Source organism: Anguilla rostrata, chromosome 2 (genome assembly GCF_018555375.3).
Source record: "Anguilla rostrata isolate EN2019 chromosome 2, ASM1855537v3, whole genome shotgun sequence".
In the NCBI taxonomy this organism is placed as follows: domain Eukaryota; kingdom Metazoa; phylum Chordata; class Actinopteri; order Anguilliformes; family Anguillidae; genus Anguilla; species Anguilla rostrata.
In genome coordinates, this window is record NC_057934.1 from 29831096 (window position 1) to 29853791 (window position 22696).

At 38.3% G+C, this 22696-nt stretch overlaps 1 protein-coding gene across 1 annotated transcript in view; it reads left to right on the plus strand.

Annotated features, from left to right (window-relative positions):
• LOC135247717 (hexokinase-1) overlaps positions 1–22696 on the plus strand; it is a 72585-nt gene that overhangs the window by 12874 nt on the left and 37015 nt on the right. Inside the window, exons 4-7 of the mRNA XM_064321493.1 lie at positions 20032–20180; positions 20491–20610; positions 20883–20978; positions 22038–22137. Coding sequence (XP_064177563.1) covers positions 20032–20180; positions 20491–20610; positions 20883–20978; positions 22038–22137 — 465 coding nt within the window. The remainder of the gene's footprint in view (positions 1–20031; positions 20181–20490; positions 20611–20882; positions 20979–22037; positions 22138–22696) is intronic.

The window sequence follows — 22696 nt, forward strand, 5'->3', positions numbered from 1 at the left end:
ATACAGTAGGTCCCATTGGCTATACGAGGGACTGTTTGGCCAATACTCATCAGAGAAGCTGGTAAGTGAACTTGTAGTTTTAGAGAGTCTATCCAAACTGGTGATAATAACATTCATATGTACACAATACTTTCGGTGTGTTTATAACAATGCAATGGACAACAATGACAATTCCTTAGGTGAATTGCTAAGTAAACAATGGACATTCTATCAATGCTTCTTCAAGTTAACACATTGTTTGGACTAAAAAATTACTGTGGATTTTGTTCGCTGGATCCTTACCGTGATAAAACACCAACTTTACAGTGATTCATGTCAACTGTGGATTTTCAAAATGCATAGAAGATGAGGACCACCAGGCTTGTTGCTAACACTGGCATAGTAAAATTGTTTATAAAGATAGAACTGTGAGTTTTAACACTTTAAAAGCAGTATATCTTGTGTCCAGATTTCACCATAAAGAATTGAATGAATGCAAATAAACCCACATTGGCCCGAATACGTGCTGGTGAGAATTAAGCGGTTAATTGTGCAAAAACCATTTGTGATCACTTTAAACTTAATGTGACTTATTGTGGCAAACAAGTGTACATTTTTTGTTGTATAATTTCAGCTTTTGATCACTTTACTTCAAGGTAATTCAGGAAAAAGCGAAAATGTATCTTCTTGATGACGAGTGGTAATGATGTTCTGTGACCATCATTAAAAAAGTATACAAGCCACCAATCATTTTCTTTGCACAAATATTAGCATTTCATGTAGAAAAATACCGGATCTACATGTTCTAGCTGATTATGTAATTTTAACCAATAAGATATGTTAGATTATGTTGGTATGAACTAATACATACAGACATTTGTAATGATTATTCCTTAGTTAACTCAAATGCTGATTATTTCTACATTTTTATTTATGTTGATATTCCGTTTATTACATTGTTGAAAATGTTGTATTAATCATCAAAGTCTATTTATAAAAACAGTCTATCCAGTTCTGAAGCTATCATTTTAACTAAAGTCAATTAAAATGAAAAGATACCTTTACTGTCATTCTTTTCATAACAAACGGGTATAATAAAAATTTGGATGGCAGTTATGCCATCCCGCCAAGTTACGCCTTGGCGGGGGCATGCCCCATACCTATACAACACCGAGCACTTTTCAGGGTTCCCCACAGAAATAACCACAACAGCCACAGACACTCAGCCCTTAAAAACATTAAATTCTGTACATTCTGACCCCATTTCAACAGACAGATTTCATAAACAACTTCACATGTCCACACAATAAAGCCCCAAACTAAGGGGATTTTGCGTTTTCTCCTTCTTCTTCTTCTTCTTCTTCTCATTCTTATTTTTCCTGCCGCCTATCCCACTAATAACATGTCTCCCCATTGGACATTTTACCGACACCCGCCAAATCTTCACCTACACGACCCAATGAAAAACTCGCATACACACGCAAAATACCCATACCTTTTTACTCTGAAACATTTTTCAGTACAAACAGCTAGTCTGCCTGTGGCCTAGTGGGTAAGGTTATAGTCTTGGGAACACAGGGTCCGAGGTTCAAGCCCAGCTAGGAACGTGTTTCTTTAACCTGCTTTTACCCTCACTAATAATTATCTACTACTTCTCAATTATTGCTTTTGCACCATATCTACCAGCCGTTCCCCGAACTGTATTATGACGTACCGTCTGCACGTTCAATTGTTAACCGGCTACAATATTGCAAAGCCTAATGGATTCAACGGGAGCTCTTCTGTGCTAACTCACCTGTGTTCTTCTTTAAAACAACGGACAGGTTTGCTAATGATATTTCACGCATTGCATAGCTATGTCATGGTGCTGCCCTAACAAAGTGACAGACTAGTAAACCTCCGGTTGAACGATTGAATCCCGCCTCGTCCTCAGGCAGATCATTTCCTCTTTTACACTAACGTTCTCTTACGCTTATATTTGCTTTACCAACTCACTCATGGCCACCCATATGCATTTCATGACAGCAAATGTATTCCTTTTATTAAAAAGTTACACCAGTTCACAGCTGTGCCATTTCTACTAACTACATTTCTTCACTTGGCTACTGTACAAAACCTTCTTATCAGCAAACGCCACGTTTCTACATTCATGTTACCTCGCCCTGTTCTCTATCTAGCCACATACAAACAATTACTACGTATGTACGTTCTGCAACTCCCCATTCAAACACTACATTTAAAGACATGATTCACTCATAATTATAACTACTAGTACTGAACATGAAAAAAACACAGCGGTGCAATACATTTCACACGTTACTTAACCCTCCACTTTAACAGCTGGCGCTTTATAGCGACTGCTATATATACCGTTCGATAAGGAATATAAGCTCGCTCATGGTCAATCCATTTACTTCGCACTATACTCCGTGATCATGTCAACCTTCACCTACATGCCCATTCTGCTAAAAACATATTGTTTCAACTACGCAATTTCATAATTTCATCCTAATTTCTCTCACACTGTTGTTATTTTCTCATATGCAAAGTCTGCTGGGACATATGCGTCTGCTCCTATTCTCCACTATCATGTTTTCCGGTTCTAGTTTAGCAAAACAACCTTACAAACACTAAAAGTGCATCCCCACGAAATAACAGACAACGGAGCAGGACAGAAGGCTACACAAGTTGCGACCTAGGGAGTTATAATTCTACGGGCTTGCTGATTCTTTTGTCAGTCAAGGCTCGTTGGATGGTCAAATCCGTGAGTACATACACTGGCCATATTTCATATGCGTTTCTGATACGTTTTACACTTATACGCCACCGCACCCTTTGTCACAGCCACTGTTTTACATATATAGCAAACCGAAACTGCTAAACAGTACACGCTCATCAGACTGTACAAATTCACACAACGATAGCCATAATCCACAACCGTTTCTTACTGGGTTAATTCGCATTTCTCACTCTCGTAATAAAACGCTTTGCAAAAAGAAATTATATCTCATAAAAAACATGTTTTCATGTAAAAAACAGGGCCAAGTGACTTGAAAGAATTGAGGAAATATTGGGTAGCATTGCTTTGAAATACATCTTATGTCATTTCGGTGAGGCAAGATAGCCTATATTGTTTGTAGTACCGTAACTTGGCATCATTTTGATATCAATACTTTTGAGTAACTTGGCATTTTTGTACGTTGAAAACGTGTTTTTTATAAGATAAGTAAATACAGTACGAGAGGGACCACAATTCAGTGTAGGAACAGCCATAAACAATTAAAAATAGAAATAAATACAGGAATTAAAATTATTAAAAAAGACAATGAACAATAAATGCAAATTATGCATCTTTCCTGTCTCTAGGATTTATAACAAAGTCAAATTGGACAGCATATGATCCATGAATACCACCGATTACCTTCTGAATAAACTGTGAAATATGGTGCACAATGCATGGGAAAGCCCCAAAATTAGCAATCCAATGTACAATAGCCTTTCCATTGTAGATGTGGTCTGGGCAGGTGGGCGAGTAGACTTGACTGACCTGAGAATTCTGATGAGTTTCAGCAAAATTGCACTGCACTATGCAATACTGATTGACACACCTGCACAGAGGCTCTTCTCCGACTTTGTGAGTCACAGAATAAAGGCTGAGGCATGCCAGAATCCACTGCAAAACATGGCATGTGCTAGCCAGAAAATAGAGCCCTAAAATACTGTACATTTCAGACTAAATGAAATATTAAAAGGAAGGTGTGCTGTGTCATTAATGAGGTGAATAGATGTTGGCCCAAAGCTGTGGACTGTTTTTTTCTTTTAACAGTCATTTTAATTGGTGTTATAATACATATATTTGTAAAAATGTTACCGTATAGTAAAATATAGTTAAATCACACTGAACATTTCACAATATCTTAGATATCTGGATATCTTCTGACATAACACACAAACACACACACGCACATGTTGATTGGCACAACTTAACTATTTCACATCCAAAAATGCATGATAAATATTCCTACATTTACAAACATCTGCAAATGTATTAATAAACATTATAATGTATATATGAAACAGTTGGGAAATGTTGTTGATCATTTGTAAAACTTCAGTAGATCATGAATTGGATATTTACAAACTGTTAGTAAGTAGCCCTACTAAACATTAGTGAATGTATTTATAAATGTCTTAGTTCATGACCTTGTCTTAGTGTTGCAGTGCCCGATACAATAATGCTCCTGTATCAACCACAAATAGATTGTACAAGTAAAGTATTACCCTGTATATTAATAAACTTTACAACATGCCTTCTAACCTGGTGTGTTCATTCTCATGCCATGTGTATGTTCTTAACTGTTCACAAGATATATCATGTCCCAACTGTTTCATATATGCATAAACAAAGATGTTTGTAAATGTAAGAATAATGATTTATTAGTTGTACGTAGATAATGAACAAATGCCTTACCAATTATCTATTAACAGGCATTATTAGAGTGTTACCCTGTATAGAAGTATATTATTTTGATGTTGGTGATCGTGGGTGATGATTATTATTAGAAGTAGAATCAAAATTAGGATAAGGTGCAATCGTAGTGCTGGTTTTATAGTATTGCTCTTTCAAAGCCTTCATGAAGTACGGGACAACATGTTTTGTAGAGATTACTTCCATCTCCTCACTGTCGTAAATTGTACTTCTTGCACATTCAATTTTAAAACATGACTTTAGATTTATTCTCCATGCATGTTAAAACAAAAAAAACGTCAGATCATAACTGACAAAAAATGAAATGATTGATTGTAGATATAAATGATAAATTACAATTAAGATACCTGCCTGACAGCTAATGTGACAAAAAGAATACGGTAATGTTGCCAGGCAGAAGGGACCGACAAATACAGAACAGTGTGCATTTGTGCTGCTGGTGTATTGCTGGATCAACAGTCCAAGTGTCAGCCCACAAAGAGTATCACATTCATACTGTAAGCCTTTTTATAAGCAATCATGCACTGCCGTATTCCAAAAATGTGCTGAGACCTTTTGGTTTGCACAGGGTCTATTGTGACATTTGCCCTTTTGAATATATTCCCTGTATCTGAACCTGGTGTGTCATATGCCACATAATGCTATTGTTCTGCCCCAGAGGAAGACAGATTGTCTGCAAATGACACTGCTGCCGAAATCCATAGAGCCTGACAGTAGACTGGCTTCTTCAGTTGATACCACATTTCACAATTCCTGTGTAGGTGTAAATTGATGTATTTATTGTTTTGATGCTCTTAAAGGATAGAGTAACGTAGATAAGTTGTAATGGTTTATAGTTTGATGGCTTTCAAATGATTGTACCCATTAATATTATTTTTCTTAAGTAATGTCTTAATTAATTTAGGGCTTTGCACAAAAGCATCACAGCTTTAAGCAGCATAGCTTTCTTTCTGGTTTCCAGGCCCCTGGTCATGTTATCTCCAATATGACCTTCTTCAGACCAGACGTACTGTGGTCTCCATGGGCTGACACATTATCTGCCTAAGCTGAAACACTTCTGAATCACTTTCCCAGATATAGCTGAAGAACTGGCATCTACATCATGCAGGAGTTGGTGGTTCATTACGTCCTGCCATTTTCATCTGAATCATAAAAGTGTGAAGGTTTTCATTGGAATGGCCTTGCTTCTCTTCACATCAAGTTCATTCAATTGGAGCCAACACTAAAACATTAGCTAAACAAAATCCTGGGAGGAAATGTAACTTATTGTGGTAAAGTTAAATAGTAAAAAGATAGTAAAAACTGTTTTATATTGTGCTTTACAGTACATTCTGACCTGTATGCAACAACTTAAAGATTACTGTATGTTAAGTAGCTTCATTTGTTCATAATACAAGTTTGAATTACGAGTGATTTAGTGTTTCCACAGTGATAGGGCATTTTTCTTAACCCTAAAACCACTTTCACATAACAAAAATCAAATTCTGCATTGAATGTCAAGTGCCACCAACTGTTGAAACTTGATGTCATCCATCCAGGAAAGCTGGTTCAGAAAACTGATTGTAATAGGTTGTCTGTGGTATAAGGATAAATTATGAACTTTGTCAAACCGAAAATCGTGAGTTTATCCAAAAAGGTTTTCCATGTTTACATCTGCTGCTTCGTACAAAGCTAAGATGTGATTGGACACGTTATGAAAGGTCAGTTTCAAACAAGGTCAAAGTTAAAACAATTTGAACTTCAAGGATTACACTTCGGCATTAATTTTGAGCTATGCACTGTGCCAAGCTTGCTGCCAATTCGGACATCAATGCTCCCTCCAAAGGAATTTAAAGGTTTGATGCCCTGTTGTGCGTTTTGCTGCTGATCATGTGCAAGCAGCTTAACAATAATTATAGCTGAGAATGTCTGTATTCAGCACACAGAAAAAAGCCACTCTCCTGCCCCTGTTCAGAGCTGCTTTGTAAGTGTGAGGAGCATGTGGACTTAAGCTGGGAGTTGGGAGTACTTTGCTCAACTCCTTTTCTGTGGCCAATTCCTGTCATTTATCACTTTATAAATAGCTCAGCATTTGAGGCAAGTGAGACAAATGTGGCACAGATCACTTTTCAGACGGATCTCTCGGTCATTCAATCTAAACACAGAGCTACCATATTCAAAGTTGTTGTTTCGTTGCAAAGTGCTCAAATTAGTATTATTAAAGTCACTGTTTTTGGCCAGGAGAGTCCAATTTAATTACTGCAAAAGGTTAGTTCAGAGCCCAGGAAGAACACTGAAAGTAATGGGATTGCATGCAACCAAAGTCCTGTTTCTTCTGCTGAGGTTAACAGCCTGGTCGAGAAGAAAAATACCTTTCTGTTTGCACTGCATATATGTCTAACCATGATGAATATGAGAGTAACAAAGGAGAATGAGGGATTAACAATTATGTTTATATGTTGTGTATATACTGTATATACTGTATATATATATATATATATATATACACACACACACACACACATTCATATATTGTTGGAGTTATTGTTGGAGTGGTACTTCTCTCTAGGGGTTTCGTCATACTTGTTCCTGGTTATGGTTATACACTTTGTTGTACGTCGCTCTGGATAAGAGCGTCTGCCAAATGCCTGTAATGTAATGTAATGTAATGAGTGAACTGGACAATTTATTCCGTTTCTGCATTTGAGGTCCAGTATTTGATTTTTAAAATCTTGGGCAAAAACATGCCTCAGGAATCATTTTGAGTATAATTTGCTGATATTAGAATTGTAGTGTTGAGGGTATTCTAGTTAAAAGTGTTCTGGTGTTAAATTTTATATGATAAGCACCTGGTGAAAGTAGCCTATTAAGTAAAGTATAAGTGTAGGATATCTCAGTCCGGGATGTTTGTATGTGCTGTGCATGAACTGATCTGGAATATCTTTTGTTTGACATCATTATTCCTTCTGGCAATAGCAGGTGTCAAGCACATTACTTTAACTAATGTTAACCAGCCTTCTCGTTAAGTTAAACTTTATAAAATTAAGCTTGACATTACAAAACACTGTATTTAACCCCTTTGTGCAAGCCCCCTACTGACCAGGACCTGAGATTGCTCAACTTGGACATTTATTGCTTCTGCAACCAGTGGAAACAACAAGCTGTGTTGTGTTCCAGCTTTACTAGTAGATGACACATGACAACTATGCTAAATATGGAGTTTCTAACTGCCACCATTGTTGCGTAGGTCATCCATTTAACAAGCACCCCCTCCCTGCAGTCTCATCTGCAACTATAGCCCCAAGCATGACACACTGAACAATAGCGTCTATCTGGGAGTTCATAAAAATATTCCTTCACCACCAAAAATTAGTAGTCCATCACAGCAACAAGATAAAGCCAACAATAGCTTTAAGGAATGCCAATACAGCGGTGAAAAGCACTGCCTACTGAGAAATAGACAAGATTAATTCTTGTTTAATTATACCATGTCATTCTACAATCAATATCTGTGACAAAATATGGAATAAATATACTATTTTGATTGGTTTTACATGTAAAGGTGACCCTTTCAAGATTCAGTGGTCTTGGACAAACTTGTGAAATATATTCATTTGTAACCCCTGTATAACTTCTGTGATAGCCACACATGGTGTTTACGCTGTTGTGGTCCTATTACGTTCATTCTGGTTTGGTTGACAATTATTTTATCCAGTAGGTGACAATATAAGCTTTCCATTAATGTGTGACATATCCAATCTCATGTTTGGGATCATGATAAAGGGCGGCATAACAGGAAGTTTTGTCGCGTTGTCACAGCTTTAAGCATTCAGCCTCTGCTTTAGCAGTAAAAGACACACGCTTGGCACTATGTAATCTTTGTTTTCCTTAATTTCTTGGAACATAAGATTACACTTAAGTATTTGTAAGCATGGCTAAGGCATATGCTCACCAAGATATTGATATTGATTTCTGGAGTGAGTCAGAAGGAGACAGTGAGGGTGGGTCTTCTGAGCCTGATACCATTGATTCTCTGGAGGAGGAAGCATATTATGGCATTGATTTGTTTCTCGATTTGTAAGAATTACTGTTCGCAATATTTCGGTCATATACACTATTTTTTTACTCCATTTTTGTCCACCTTTGCCATATTTTGATATTGTTATATTCGCATTGGCCGTAATCGACAACTGTTAACCTTTGCTAATAATGCTGAACATATTTGTATTGGGGTTCTACTAATGGCTGTTAGAGTCACATAGTTAGCATTGTGGCTCTTTGTGGCCAGCTATGCCAGAATTCATACTATTCACAATGAAATTGAGTAGTATCAATTGAGTCATTCAAGATGTTAGCGCTATTCTCTACTGAGGACATTTTGCATAGTGTAGCAATGTTTCATGCACTAATTTTCTGTGAAGATCGAACATTTTTAGCATTTTCCTGATGGTGAAATATTATCTATTTATTGTACATAAGGTAGACTATAAGGTATTAGTGTCTCCATGGGCTATACATGTTACTTAGGGCACAGAAAATACATGTTCAATTTTACTGTGTGATGATATTTGCTAGATGAATGTAAAATTTCCCTTGGACCGATAGATTTTATGAAAAGTTGTGAGTGACACACTGCAGATAAATGCCATTCCAGGGTATGCAGCAAATGATTACATATTGTAGAGTACAGTTATAGCAGCATTCTTTTTTTCTTATCCTTGAAAATGCTTATTTTGATTAGTTACTGTGCTGGCTAACAGGGCTCTGATGAAAAATGGACAAATTGAAAACAGTTGATTTGTAGTGAAACGTGATCTACAGGAATGCACCATTTGGCCATTTTGGATAGATTTGGGATTATAATGGGATGCTAGGGTACACTGCTTTGCTTTATAGATCTTTAGTAGTTCTGCATATCATTCTCAGATTTTGCATACTTGTGGTCGAGGAGTGTCTGATCCAAGTGTATAGCTTTAATTGTTACCATATGTGAAAAAAATTCAGGTTCGCATTTTAATGCAGATTTTTTTTCCTATTGTAAATGGAAAAGTGTCTTTGTTCATTTGAGCCATTTTGCAAGTGTCTGTGATGCTGACATCTTGAGTTATAAAGCCTTAAATAGCTCACCTCCTAAATGGTCAAGGATTGGCCAGATTTGGCATCTACATGAAAGTTAAAACAGCTTATATAAAACATTTTTAAAAAAATCTAAATACTTATGTACATACATGTTTGCTAGTGAACTGTTAGTTGAATCGGACAAGCCAGCTTGTTACTTACGTTAGTCATGATTTTATTAATGAATATATTACTCCTTTTCCATATATCCATCATCAAAGATTGATGATTAATAATCCAAAAATATTTTTGTTAACTTAAATTAAGCTTATTTTATGTTTAAGTTCCCATTTAAGACAAAGATTTTACAAATTTACTGGTGTATTTACAGTGGTAGTACAACGTATGCTTGTTAAGGACTTAAATACATAAAACAGTGCTATTGTGTGAAACAGGGGCGCATAGCTGTGAAATTAAACATCTTTAATGAGGAGATGAGTTAATGATTACCTCCATCCTCACAGTGGTGTGGTGCACTTGAGTACACCATAAGAGAAGTATGAGGTTGTGCTCCATTTCAGTGTTTGCTTACTTATTTTCCAGATAGTCAATAGAGTGAGACTAATGGATAGTGTGCTTGGCCACTAATTAGGAAGTTGCTAAGTAAAACTCAAGTTTCACACATGTATGGCTGAAAACACACATTTTAATGAGGCAGATGTCAGTTTTTCATTAATATGTTTAAACATAAAAAAGAATGGGCCCCCTTCCTGATTTCCTCTATTATTGCATATTTCCCTCTCAGGTTTTTAGACAAGATTTAATATTAGACGAAGGGAAACAGAGTGAACACAAAACACATTTTGTAAATTATTATTATGTTTATTTAATGAAAAAAGTTATCAAACACCCAATATCACTCGTGTGAAAAGTAATTGCCCCCTTATTTACTCAATCAACCAATTAATCCAATTTAATTAATTGATCATTAGATTCAGTATTAGAAATGGCTACAAAGCCATTTGCTAAGGCTCTGGGACTTCACTAAACCACAGTGAGAGCCATTATCTCCAAATGGAGAAAACCTGGAACAGCAGTGAATCTTCCCAGGAGTGGCGGGCCTTGCCAAAATTTCCAGCCTAAACCCCCACAGGAGCAAGCCTAAGACAACAGTGGCAAGGAAACACTCCCTGTAACAGATAGGAAGAAACCTCGGAAGGAACTAGGCTTAAGAGGGGAACGCATCCTCTTCTGGTAGGCTCAGGATGTAGCTTTGTGACCAACACAGTCAGTCAGTCAATGTTCACATTGATCAAATTAATGGCAGCTTGGTGACAATCCTAAGGTGGCAGTTCAGAGGATGGGCGGGGCCGAGTGGTGATGGTGGGGAGCGTCAAGCAGAGAGGGAAGTGGGCAGGGTGGAGGTGGCGACAAAAGAGGGGCCGGACGACAGCAGTGAGGGAGTCCAGATGACAACATTCTCTGGATTTGGGGCAGTCACAAAAAAGATCCAAGAAGAACATCCAAAGAAATGCAGGCCTCACTAGCCTCAGCTAAGGTCCCTTTATGACTCCACAGTAAGAAAGAGACTGGACAAAAACGATTCATGTGAGAGTACCAAGGCAGAAACCCCTGCTAATCAAGAGAAACGTCAATGCTCGTCTCATATTTGTAAAAAATTCCCCCTTTTGAGATAATGTTCTATGGACAGATGAGTCAGAAGTGAGGCTTTTTGGACAATGCGGATCTCATTATATCTGGTGTAAAGCAAATACAGCATTTCATACCAACAGTCAAACGTGGTGGTAGTGTAAGGATTCTTCGCTGCCTCGAAACCTGGACAACTTGTCATTATTGAATGAACCATGAACCGTGCCCTGTTCCAGTACATTCTCAAGGAGAATGTTTGATCATCTGTTCTTTAGTTGAAGCTGAAGCGTATTTTGGCTGGCATTAGCTCAGGAGGAAGGGTGGTTGTAGGAGCCATTATGTCGGTTTTATAGTAATTATAATAAGAACCCCAAAAAACTATTGTGGCATTTATTTGTTCTGTTCTACATTTAAGTTATAAAGGAATTTATTATGCATTTGTTATTTATTGTTTAGTGTGTATTAATTATTTTATGAGTGTGTCCCTCTATAGGTGAAGGGGGAATAAATTATATTTAAGATGGTGTGGTGACGCGGGCCGGCGGTAGACGGGTGCGAGCGGAAACGGTCATTGACCGTGTTTGCACAAACCAAAGTGGACCTGTGGAAGCTGGAAAAGTTTAAATGGACTTTTATATTGTTTTTGTTTATTATTGCAGTTTATGTTCATTTCATTTGTAAATAAATTCAACAAGAGCAACAACAATAATACGTTTTTATTTCAATTGCAACACGCGTCAGACAACTGCACCCAACTCCCAGTGAAGTGGATAAAAGTGGGAAAACGTTTCTGGAACATAGGAAACAAAAGGACAGAAACTGAACCTATTTTTACCACTACATTTAGTCAATGACCTGGCTCTTAATCATTTCGATGTGGATTATTGAAATAACTTGGAGAGGCTGCTTTTCGCGGGATGCATCAAACAAAGGAAGAGCGTCTCGGCGGAGGTATGTGTTTCAAAGATAAATAATTTTACGGAACATGGAATGATATCAACATAACTGGAATTGAAATGAACTACATTTTACAAGGTTTATTTTGAATGTATGGACACTTGAATGTTTTGTTTAGAAACCCGAATCAGCTTGAGAAAATAATAGGGTGCTTTTGAATTAGCGCAACAAACTTAAAGCTTTGAAATTGGAATACAAGCAGTGTTTGAATGGACTACGCTAATTGAAGGAAATTAATTTTTGTTTCTACTGGAAAAGAAATAGAAATTCTTTTTGAGGAGCAGAATGGCTGACTCCGACACAGAAGTAAATGCAGGCCTACCTGAGAAGGATTTAAATGAAGCGACAGCGCGATTGCGTTCCTCTAGATCTGGAAAAATGTCGCATTTAACGCGAAGAATGAACATTGTTAATTCTCTCATGGCTGACGATGAGTGTGTTGATGAAGTTAAGGGAAACTTGGCGAAATTCAATGACATGCTTAATGAATTCAAAGGTCTTCATGCATCATACATTCAAATGTTGAATGAAGAGGATAAAAAGGAGGATTTAAGAGGCTGGTACGAACCAAGAATTGCACAAATTAACACCTTTCTTATAAATGTGATTAAGTGGATATCTGCCATCGAAAATCCTGATCCTCACATTACGGTTCCTAACGTTCCTGTTTCCTCTTGTGAATTTAATTCAAGTGTTCGTCCAAATGATGAGGATCAACAGTCAGTTATTTCCTCTATCAGAAGTGACAGGTCCAGCAGATCTAGTAGATCAAAATCAAGCGTCTCATTCACAGCTTCAGCGCTCATTCGCGCAGAAGCAGAGCGTGCGGCTCTGTTGGCCAAGACTGCTACGTTGCAAGAGAAGCACGCTCTAGAAAAACAGCAAGAGCAACTTGATCTGCAAAAGGAAGAAATTAGGAAAAGAAGAGAGACGCTAGAAATTCAAACTAAATTGGCAGCCAACACAGTGAAAATTAACTACCTCAAAAATGCGGTAACTTATGTTGATGGGAATTGTACAGCAAATGAAATACAATCAGATGTAATGAATGCATATTATGATGCAACACTGGAGAAACAATCACCGTTGGTTGGTATAAGTGGACCAGATATACGGCCTAAACAGGGTGTTCAAATACAGTTTCCTGTCTTGCTTAGTGAAGATACCTCAAAGCCTTCTGCTCATACTAGCAGCACTGCCCAACCACAGTCTCAGTATATCACTCTCCAGAGTACTTTCACACAGGCCACTCAACATACATCGCAGGCAAGGGACCAAAGCACTCTTCTAACAAGCCCCCATCAGGAGTCTGTAAATCTTTTTAGCATACTTAAAAAGCAGAATGAATTGACAAACATTCTTGTAAAACAGCAGATTCTTTCTACTTTACCAAAAGGAAACCTCTCAGTTTTTGATGGAGACATTCTGCAGTATAAATCTTTCATCCACTGTTTTGAACACATGATTGAAAGAAAAACAGGCGATAACCAAGACCGGTTACATTTTCTTATTCAATACACCAGAGGACAAGCTCAGGAGCTCGTTAGAAGCTGTCAACATATGAATCCAAACAGAGGCTATCAGAAAGCAAAGACATTACTGAAGGAGCACTTTGGAAATGAATACAGAATTTCTTGTGCCTATATGGAGAAAGCCCTTAGTTGGCCTTCTATCAAATCTGAGGACTCAAAGGCTTTACGGGACTTTGCATTGTTCCTTAGAACTTGTTGTAATGCCATGGAAGAACTGGAGTACATGGAAGAATTGGATACAGTTTCTAACATGAGGAACATTGTTCTTAAGCTCCCATATAAGCTCAGAGAAAAGTGGCGTGCGAAGGCGTGTGAGCTGCAATGTACTAGTAGAGTCAGAACAGTCAATCTGGTTTCTTTCATTGAGAAACAAGCTAATATAATTTCAGACCCAATATATGGCAATATTCAGGATTTGAGCTCTGCTAAGGTAAAACCTAAAATAACAGTGAATCCCAAATCAAAAGGAACCTTTGCCACCAATGTTAATGTGAAATCACACCAGGAACCTAGAGGCCCAGATATCTTATGCCTGTTCTGCAAAGGGTATCATGAACTGAAATTATGCTCTGAATTTGGAAATAAAATACACAGGGAAAAGATCACATTCCTAAGACAGAATGGAGTCTGTTTTGGATGTTTAATGAAGGCTGGGCATGTGAGCAAAGACTGCACAGGGCATCTCAGTGGCTCTATATGCAAGAAAAACCATCCTAGTGTACTACATATCAAGGCAGAACAGTCAGTGAAAGCCCCTTTGAGTAGTGCGCAGGTGTCGCTCAGAGCTGGTGAGCGTTCTGGGGCCTGGTGACAAAGAGAGTAGCACAGAGTGCATGCTTTCCATTGTGCCAGTTCAGGTAAAACACTCAAAAGGAAGCAAAGTAATACATACGTATGCATTTCCTGACCCTGGTAGTTCTGCAACCTTCTGCACAAAGAGCCTCATTAGTAAATTGAACATCACGGGGAGAAAAACCAACATCTTGTTCTGAACTATGTCCCAGGAGAAGCCTGTGAGCTCAGACGTCATCACAGGGTTAGAGGTCTCTGCTGTAGATGAAAACAACTTCATTGCATTACCAGAGGTATACACTCAGAGAAGCATGCCAGTAGACACATATAGCATTCCCACCAATGATGATCTCTCTAGATTTCCTTACCTTAGTGAGGTGAACATTCTTAGAATCAAAGCCGACGTGGAGTTGTTGATTGGCAGCAATGTTCCAAAGGCTCTAGAACCATGGGAAGTAGTCAACAGTCAAAGAGATGGGCCATACGCAGTTAAAACCATATTGGGCTGGGTTGTCAATGGTCCTCTAAATGGAAGTTGCATGAATAGCTGTCCTAAAGTCACGGCAAACAGAACTTCTGTTACAAACCTGGAAGAGCTGTTGTTGCAGCAGTATAACCATGACTTCAACGAAAGCTCACAGGACAAAGTTGAAATGTCCCTGGAGGACAAGAGATTCATGACTATAGCAGAAAACTCAGTCAATTTGCTAGATGGACATTATACTTTGAACTTACCTTTTAGAAGAAAAGACTTAGTTATGCCAGATAGCCACCAGGTGGCAGAGCAGCATCTTTCTAGTCTAAAAAAGGAGTTCCAAAAGAATGACCTATTCAAAACTGAATACACAGAATTCCTCACAGAAGTCATCAACAAAGGACATGCAGAGGTGGTGCGACAGGATGAATAGAAAAGATCTGATGGCAAAGTCTGCTACATCTGACACCACGGTGTATACCACCACAAGAAAGGTACCATAAAGGTTGTCTTTGATTGTGGTGCAACTTTTCGTGGCACATTTTTAAATTCTGAACTCTTGCAAAATCCAGATCTGACAAGCTCTCTTTTTGGTGTTCTCACGAGATTCCGACAAAAGCCTGTTGCAGTGATGACAGATATTCAGACAATGTTTCATCAGGTCAGAGTGTCAAAATCTGATGTTGACTTCTTAAGATTTCTGTGGTGGCCTAGTAATGATGTCAGTAAGCCTCCAGTTGAGCACCGCATGTTGGTGCACCTTTTTGGAGCGGTATCGTCTCCAAGTTGTGCAAACTTTGCACTAAGGCAGACAGCTAGAGACAACAAGAGCATGTTTCATCCCAAGGTAATAAGCACTATTGAGAACAATTTTTATGTTGATGATTGCTTGAAGTCCCTCCCATCTGAACAGGAAGCAGTGGAGCTGGTCAAAGAGCTTACATCTCTCCGTCAAAAAGGAGGATTCCGTCTGACCAAATGGATGAGCAACAGCCGAACTGTACTTGCGCATATTCCAAAGGAGGACAGAGCCCATGAGGTCAGGGAACTGGACCTAGACAGAGACAAACTGTCAATAGAAAGAGCACTTGGATTATTATGGAGTGTTGAGGATGACATGTTTAAGTTCAACATCATTGTGAAAGATAAACCTCACACTTGAAGAAACATGCTGTCCATAGTGAGCTCAATCTATGACCCACTTGGTTTCTTGTGCCCTCTCACTCTACCTGTAAAGTTGCTTCTTCAGGAGCTCTGCAGGAGCAAACATGACTGGGACAGCAGAATACCTCAAGCTGCATCTGACAAATGGAGAAGATGGATCGATCATCTTGATGTGTTGGAGAACTTCCAAGTGGCTCGTTGCGTGAAACCATCTGGATTTAGACCACTCAGACAAACTGAGCTACATCACTTTTCCGATGCCAGCGATCATGGGTACGGCACAGTAAGTTACCTCAGATTGACTGCAGACAGGTATTGTACATGTATCCTTCATGCTTGGTAAAGCAAGAGTGGCTCCTCTAAAACAGATGACCATCCCTCACATGGAACTGGCAGCAGCAGTGCTGGCTGTTAAAGTTGACAAGATGCTGAGAAAGGAGGTGGAGTTAAAGCTCAGTCAGTCAAACTTTTGGACCGACGGTCAATCTGTTTTGAAGTACATAGCAAATGAGCAAACAAGATTTCACACTTTTGTGGCCAACAGAATCTCTCTCATAAGGGACAACACAGATGTATCACAATGGAGGTACATCAGAACCAAACTGAATCCAGCTGACATGGCATCAAGAGGTGTGAGTGCAAGCACATTGGTCAAGTGCAAGGAATGGATCCAGGGACCAGAGTTTCTGTGGAGGACAGAAGAGGAATGGCCTCAAATCCCCATGGAGTCCCTCTCACTCTCTCAGGATGATCCAGAGGTGAAAAGGAGCACCGCTGTGTTCAGTGTTGTCATCAAAGACAAAGAAAAGGAAAACCCAACAAACAAGCTACTGGAACACTTTTCTAGTTGGCACAAATTAAAGAGAGCAGTGGCATGGTATTTAAAATTAAAAGACATTCTTCAGTCACTCAGAGTGAAAAGAAAAGAAATCAAGTCTAGTCATGACACAAAGTCTCAAACAAGAGCCCAGAGCAAAATGATGTGTGACCAAATACAAGCTTTTAAGACTACACTTGGAAGACAGTCAATAAGTTTGGATGATCTGTTGAAAGCAGAAAGGGCCATCATTGTGTTCTGCCAAAGACAGAGATATTCAGATGAAATGGAAAAGTTAGAGAAAGTAACATCTACAAGCTTGATCCAGTACTAGAGGATGGAGTTTTACGAGTAGGAGGGAGATTGAACAAGTCAGCAATGCCTGATGAGGCCAAGCGACCAATGATTCTGCCAAAGGATCATCACATTTCCACTCTTGTGCTTCGTCACATACATGAACACCTTGGGCACGGCGGCAGAAATCACATCCTCTCACAACTCCGGCAAAAGTACTGGATTGTTAATGCCAACTCCGCTACTCGTAGGGTAATATCCAGATGTGTTGTGTGCAGACGCATGAGAGGCAAGATGGGGGAGCAAAAGATGGCAGATCTTCCCAAGGAGAGACTAAGAGCTGATCTTCCACCATTCAGCAATGTTGGACTAGACTACTTTGGCCTTTGACGTAAAAAGAGGAAGAAGTCACGTGAAAAGGTATGGAGTAATTTTTACATGCATGTCAAGTAGAGCCATACACCTTGAAATGGCTCATTCGATGGACACTGACTCTTGTATTAACGCCTTGAGAGGTTTTGTGTGTAGGAGAGGTCAAGTCACACACATCCGATCTGACAATGGGACCAACCTGGTTGGTGCAAAAAATGAGCTGCAAAAGGCCATCTCTGATTGGAACCACAATAAGATCCAGAAAGAAATGCTTCAGAAAGGAGTTTAATGGAGTTTTAATCCTCCTGCAGCTTCACATCACGGTGGAGTTTGGGAAAGACTTATCCGCATGGTGCGACAAATTCTTTATTCCATCCTGAAAGAACAAGAACTCGATGACGAAAGTCTTGAAACTCTACTGTGTGAAGTAGAAGCCATCTTAGACAGCCGCCCTATTACCACTGTTACAGAGGATGAAAAAGACCTTGAGGCGCTGACTCCGAACCACATTCTCCTTTTAAAGACTCATCCTGCTTTCCCACCTGGATTGTTCCAGAAGTCTGACTTGTACATTAAACGACAGAAGAGACAGAAATGGTTTACTGTAAAAAGATTTCCAGGAGGGATTCCAGAGAGGGGATGTCGTAATGGTGGTCGACAGCACAGCTCCTCGTGGATCCTGGCCTCTTGGAAAGGTCCAGCCTGACTCTAAAGGACTAACAAGAGCTGTTACACTCAAGACTAAGACTGGAGTCTTGGAAAGACCAGTGACAAATCTCTGCCTGCTTCTTGAAGGCTCAGAGGTCACTGAATGAAGATTGACCTGCTTGGCAAGACATAAAGATAAGTACCACATTGTACATTCACTCTCATTTCTTGATTTTTCTGTAATGTTTAGAATACATGATATATATATAGCATTATATAGCATTTCTGTTTGTAATTGTTGCATAGACACACAATTAGGGGCCGGTGTGTAGGAGCCATTCATTTATGTTGGTTTATAATAAGAACCCCAAAAGTACTATGAAGGATTATTATTTATTCTGTTCTACATTTAAGTTGAAATTATAATGGAATTTATCATGTATTTGTTATTTATTGTTTAGTGTGCATTGATTATTTTATGAGTGTGTCCCTCTATAGGAGAAGGGGGAATAAATTATATTTAAGATGGTGCGGTGAGGCGGGCCCTCGGGAGTAGCCGGGTGCAAGTGGAAACGGTCATTGCGTGTTTTGCACAACCAAAGTGGACCTGTGGAATCTGGAAAACATTAAATGGACTTTAATTTTAACTTTATTATTGCAGTTTTATATTCATTTATTTGTAAATAAATTCAACAAGACAACAACAATAATGCATTTTTATTTTCATTACAACACGCGTCAGACAACTGCCCAACTCCCAGTGAAGTGGATAAAAGTGGGAAAACGTTTCTGGAACATAGGAAACAAAAGGACAGAAACTGAACCTATTTTTACCACTACAGCCTTCTGGGTGTGTTTAAGTGTACTTGAGCAAGACACCAAACCCCAATTGCTCCTGACGAGCTGGTTGGCACCTTGCACCTTACATTGCCATTGGGGTGTGAGTGTGTGTGTGAATGGGTGAATGAGAGGCATTCATTGTATAGTGCTTTGGGCAGTAGTTGCTGGAAAATGCTCTATATAAATGCAGTCCATAATTGGGTTATGCAGCAAGACATTGATCAAAAACACAAAAGGAAGACCACATCTAATTGGCTGAAAAGAAACAAAATTTTACTTTTGAGAAGGGCCTTAATGTCGGTAGGCCATCACATTTGCATAGGAACATGAATATAATGCTCAGTGAAAACATAAAACAAGCTTGTCAAGAAGGAAAGTTACTAAGCCTGACTTCAATCACACTCTATTAATCTGGACAGGGAAAATGCAGGGAGGAATTTTTAGATATTGTTAACTCAGTCTATAAGGGGAAAATCAGTTCTGGATCTCATTTTATGTAATAATCCTCACACAATTTCCAGCAGTGGAGCCACTTGGTACAAGTCATCGTGGCACAACGTGGCACAATTTTTTCTAATGTTACTGTTTTGTATTATTTTGTCTGTTTGTTTGATTTTATGTCTCACTATATAATCTTGTATGTATTGTATGTATTTTATGTTCAGACCCCAGGAAGATTAGCTGCACACTGTGTATTGCTAATGGGGATCCTGTATAAATAAATAAATAAATAAATGTGCAAATTATGACCACACCCACCAACTGTAGTATTCCAGCTATAGTTTTCTTGTCTAATTTTTGGATGAGCCAACTGTAGTAAGATGCCAGAGGACTTGAATAAAATAGACTGGGTGCAACTTCTAGATTGCAAAACTATGAATGAGAATTGGTGCAATCTCTCTCCATTTGTCATAGTTGTACTATCGTCGCGTGAAAGACATTGAATAATCACATGGTTTTGTTAACTTTTTTTTGCATTTCATAGAAAAGGGTGATTTCATAGCACTGGACCTTGGGGGGTCCAATTTCCGCATCCTACGTGTGAAGGTGTCCCATGAGAAGAGGCAAACAGTCCAGATGGAGAGCCAGGTTTTTGAAACTCCAGAGGACATCATCCATGGCAGCGGCACACGGGTAAACATGCCTACCATCACATTCCTCCTCCTCTCAGACCTCACCCTTCTCTTCCTCTTATATGTCCCTCCCTATTTTCTGAATTCAAGGGGGCTCAAATTTAATTAATGCATTTCTATTCTTTTTGATGGAAAAAGACACTTACAAAAGTCTGACATTCCAGAAAAGAAAATCCACAATTTTCAATCAATCAGCAGGAATTCTTTACTATTGACAAAAATAAAAATAAAAAAAATAAAAAAAAACGAGATAAAAAAGCTCCCCAATCTCTCGTATTGCAATATAAATTAGCAAAGCTCTTTTTCTGTAGCTCTTCGACCATGTTGCAGAATGCCTAGGGGAGTTCATGGAGAAGCAAAACATTAAGGACAAAAAGCTCCCTGTGGGATTCACCTTCTCCTTCCCATGTGCCCAGACCAAACTAGATGAGGTAAGACATCATAATCAACCGACCGGGGTTAGTGAGTAGACATCATTTACTTTTCCTTGCCTTTAAACAACTAAAGAATGATCATGTACTGCAATCTATGAATAATTTTGAAAGCTCTAAAGAGTTGAAATTAAAAATAGAGGGTTTAGTTTTTTTAGAGTTTTTAATGCTGAATGAAGGAAAGGGGTACAGAAAAAAGTACAGACCTCATACAGCTGTTGTTAGTGCATTTGTTCTGTAAGGGTGACCAAAAATGATAATTGTTCTTACAGGCAATTCTTCTGACATGGACAAAACGTTTCAAAGCCAGTGGTGTGGAGGGGATGGATGTTGTTAAGCTTTTGAACAAGGCCATCAAGAAACGAGGGGTAGGTTTTTTCCCTTGGGGGGCCCTTGTTGTGCACCCCTGGTCTATGGTTTAAAAGTTGAATTTTATGATGAGACTCCATATCATAGTTCATTTCAGTCATTCCTTGCTGGAGAATTTAGTAGATACTGATACTTATGCTTCACTGAAGAAATATCAAAGTCAACATTGACAAACTGGAACATTTAATGGAAACTCAAACATCATTAGCTGTTCAAGATGGTGGGGAGTTTATGCTATTACTATCCTCAACTCTTGCTATTGTGAAAGTGAATATCTACATAATAAATATCTATCACTGTCATACAATAAAACAAGTGTATTGGACTAGCTACAATATTGAAACATATTTAGCTTGATGACTAAGACTGGCTTGGATCCAGATAACTTTATAACACAAGGATGCTATTAGAGAACACTTGTACTCCAATCACATGCACTCACATTTCCTATAACATTAAATAGGAAATACTTCAATATGTTTAGCTAGCCTTGTAAAACAATGCTAGCTAAACATAAGGTTAAACTGGAGCAGTGAAAATCTAGCTGGCAATTACTTTTTTTACATGGGTGATATAGGCATTTGATAACTTTTTTCATTAAATAAATGAAATAATAATTTTAAAAAAATGTTTTGTGTTTACTCACACAGTAAAGTGTACAGGATTCATTAAACCTTAACATACACTGTCACACAGATCTGGAACCATTCAGTGTGAAAAATAAGCAATAATAGAGCAATATGCAACATAAAAATAAAATAGATATTTAACATAATGTGTAAGATTGAGTTAAGCTCACACACAAAGTCCTTGATGAAATCTAGTTTTCATTGCTTATAACTAGTAGGGGCAGTATTTTATCTTAGGCACATGACCCAAAATGATTTCAGGTTCATTCCATTTCATTTCAAAGCACAAGTTAATAACATTTACTTATCTGGATATGAGCAACAATGCTAATTTATAAATACTTTTTATTTGCAGATGCGTAATACCAGAGAGCAATCCATGTATTGCAAATATTTATTTTATAATTGAGAATGTGTTTCCCCTCCCAGGACTATGATGCTGACATAATGGCAGTGGTCAATGATACAGTAGGAACCATGATGACCTGTGGGTTTGATGACCAGCGCTGTGAAGTTGGGATCATTATAGGTAACTAGAATCACATTTTCAGAAATGAATATCATATATAAGTATAACATTTGATAAGTATTTATTTTTTGTTATGTGTGGTATTGCAAAATAAGGCACAGAATATTTCCTTATGGGGTACAATAGACTATGAGATGCATTGCATGGCAAAGCAGAACGGAGTTGGCTGGTCTGGTTGGGATTACAATAGCTGTTACACTGTGGCATGATGAAATAGAATCAGTAAGGTAAATGTTAGAAGTGTAAGTAGCCATGGTGAGGTTTTCTCATGCTATGACATGGGTATATGTCTTGTAAATTATCAGTATATTATATGTCTGGCAGGAAGGTGCTTGAGTTGGCATGCTATGGTACGACTAAATATTGTCTAGTAGTTTAATGGAACAGGCAGGTACAGTAGGGTTAAATCTCAACATAAAACATTTTCAACATACAAAAATGCCAAGTTACTCATACATGTCTATATATACTCAAGTCATTAATTAAAAAACAAATAGAGCCATGACTGTCTTTATAATGTTGATGGAACTTCTCTTTCCTGTTTATAATAATTTTCTTT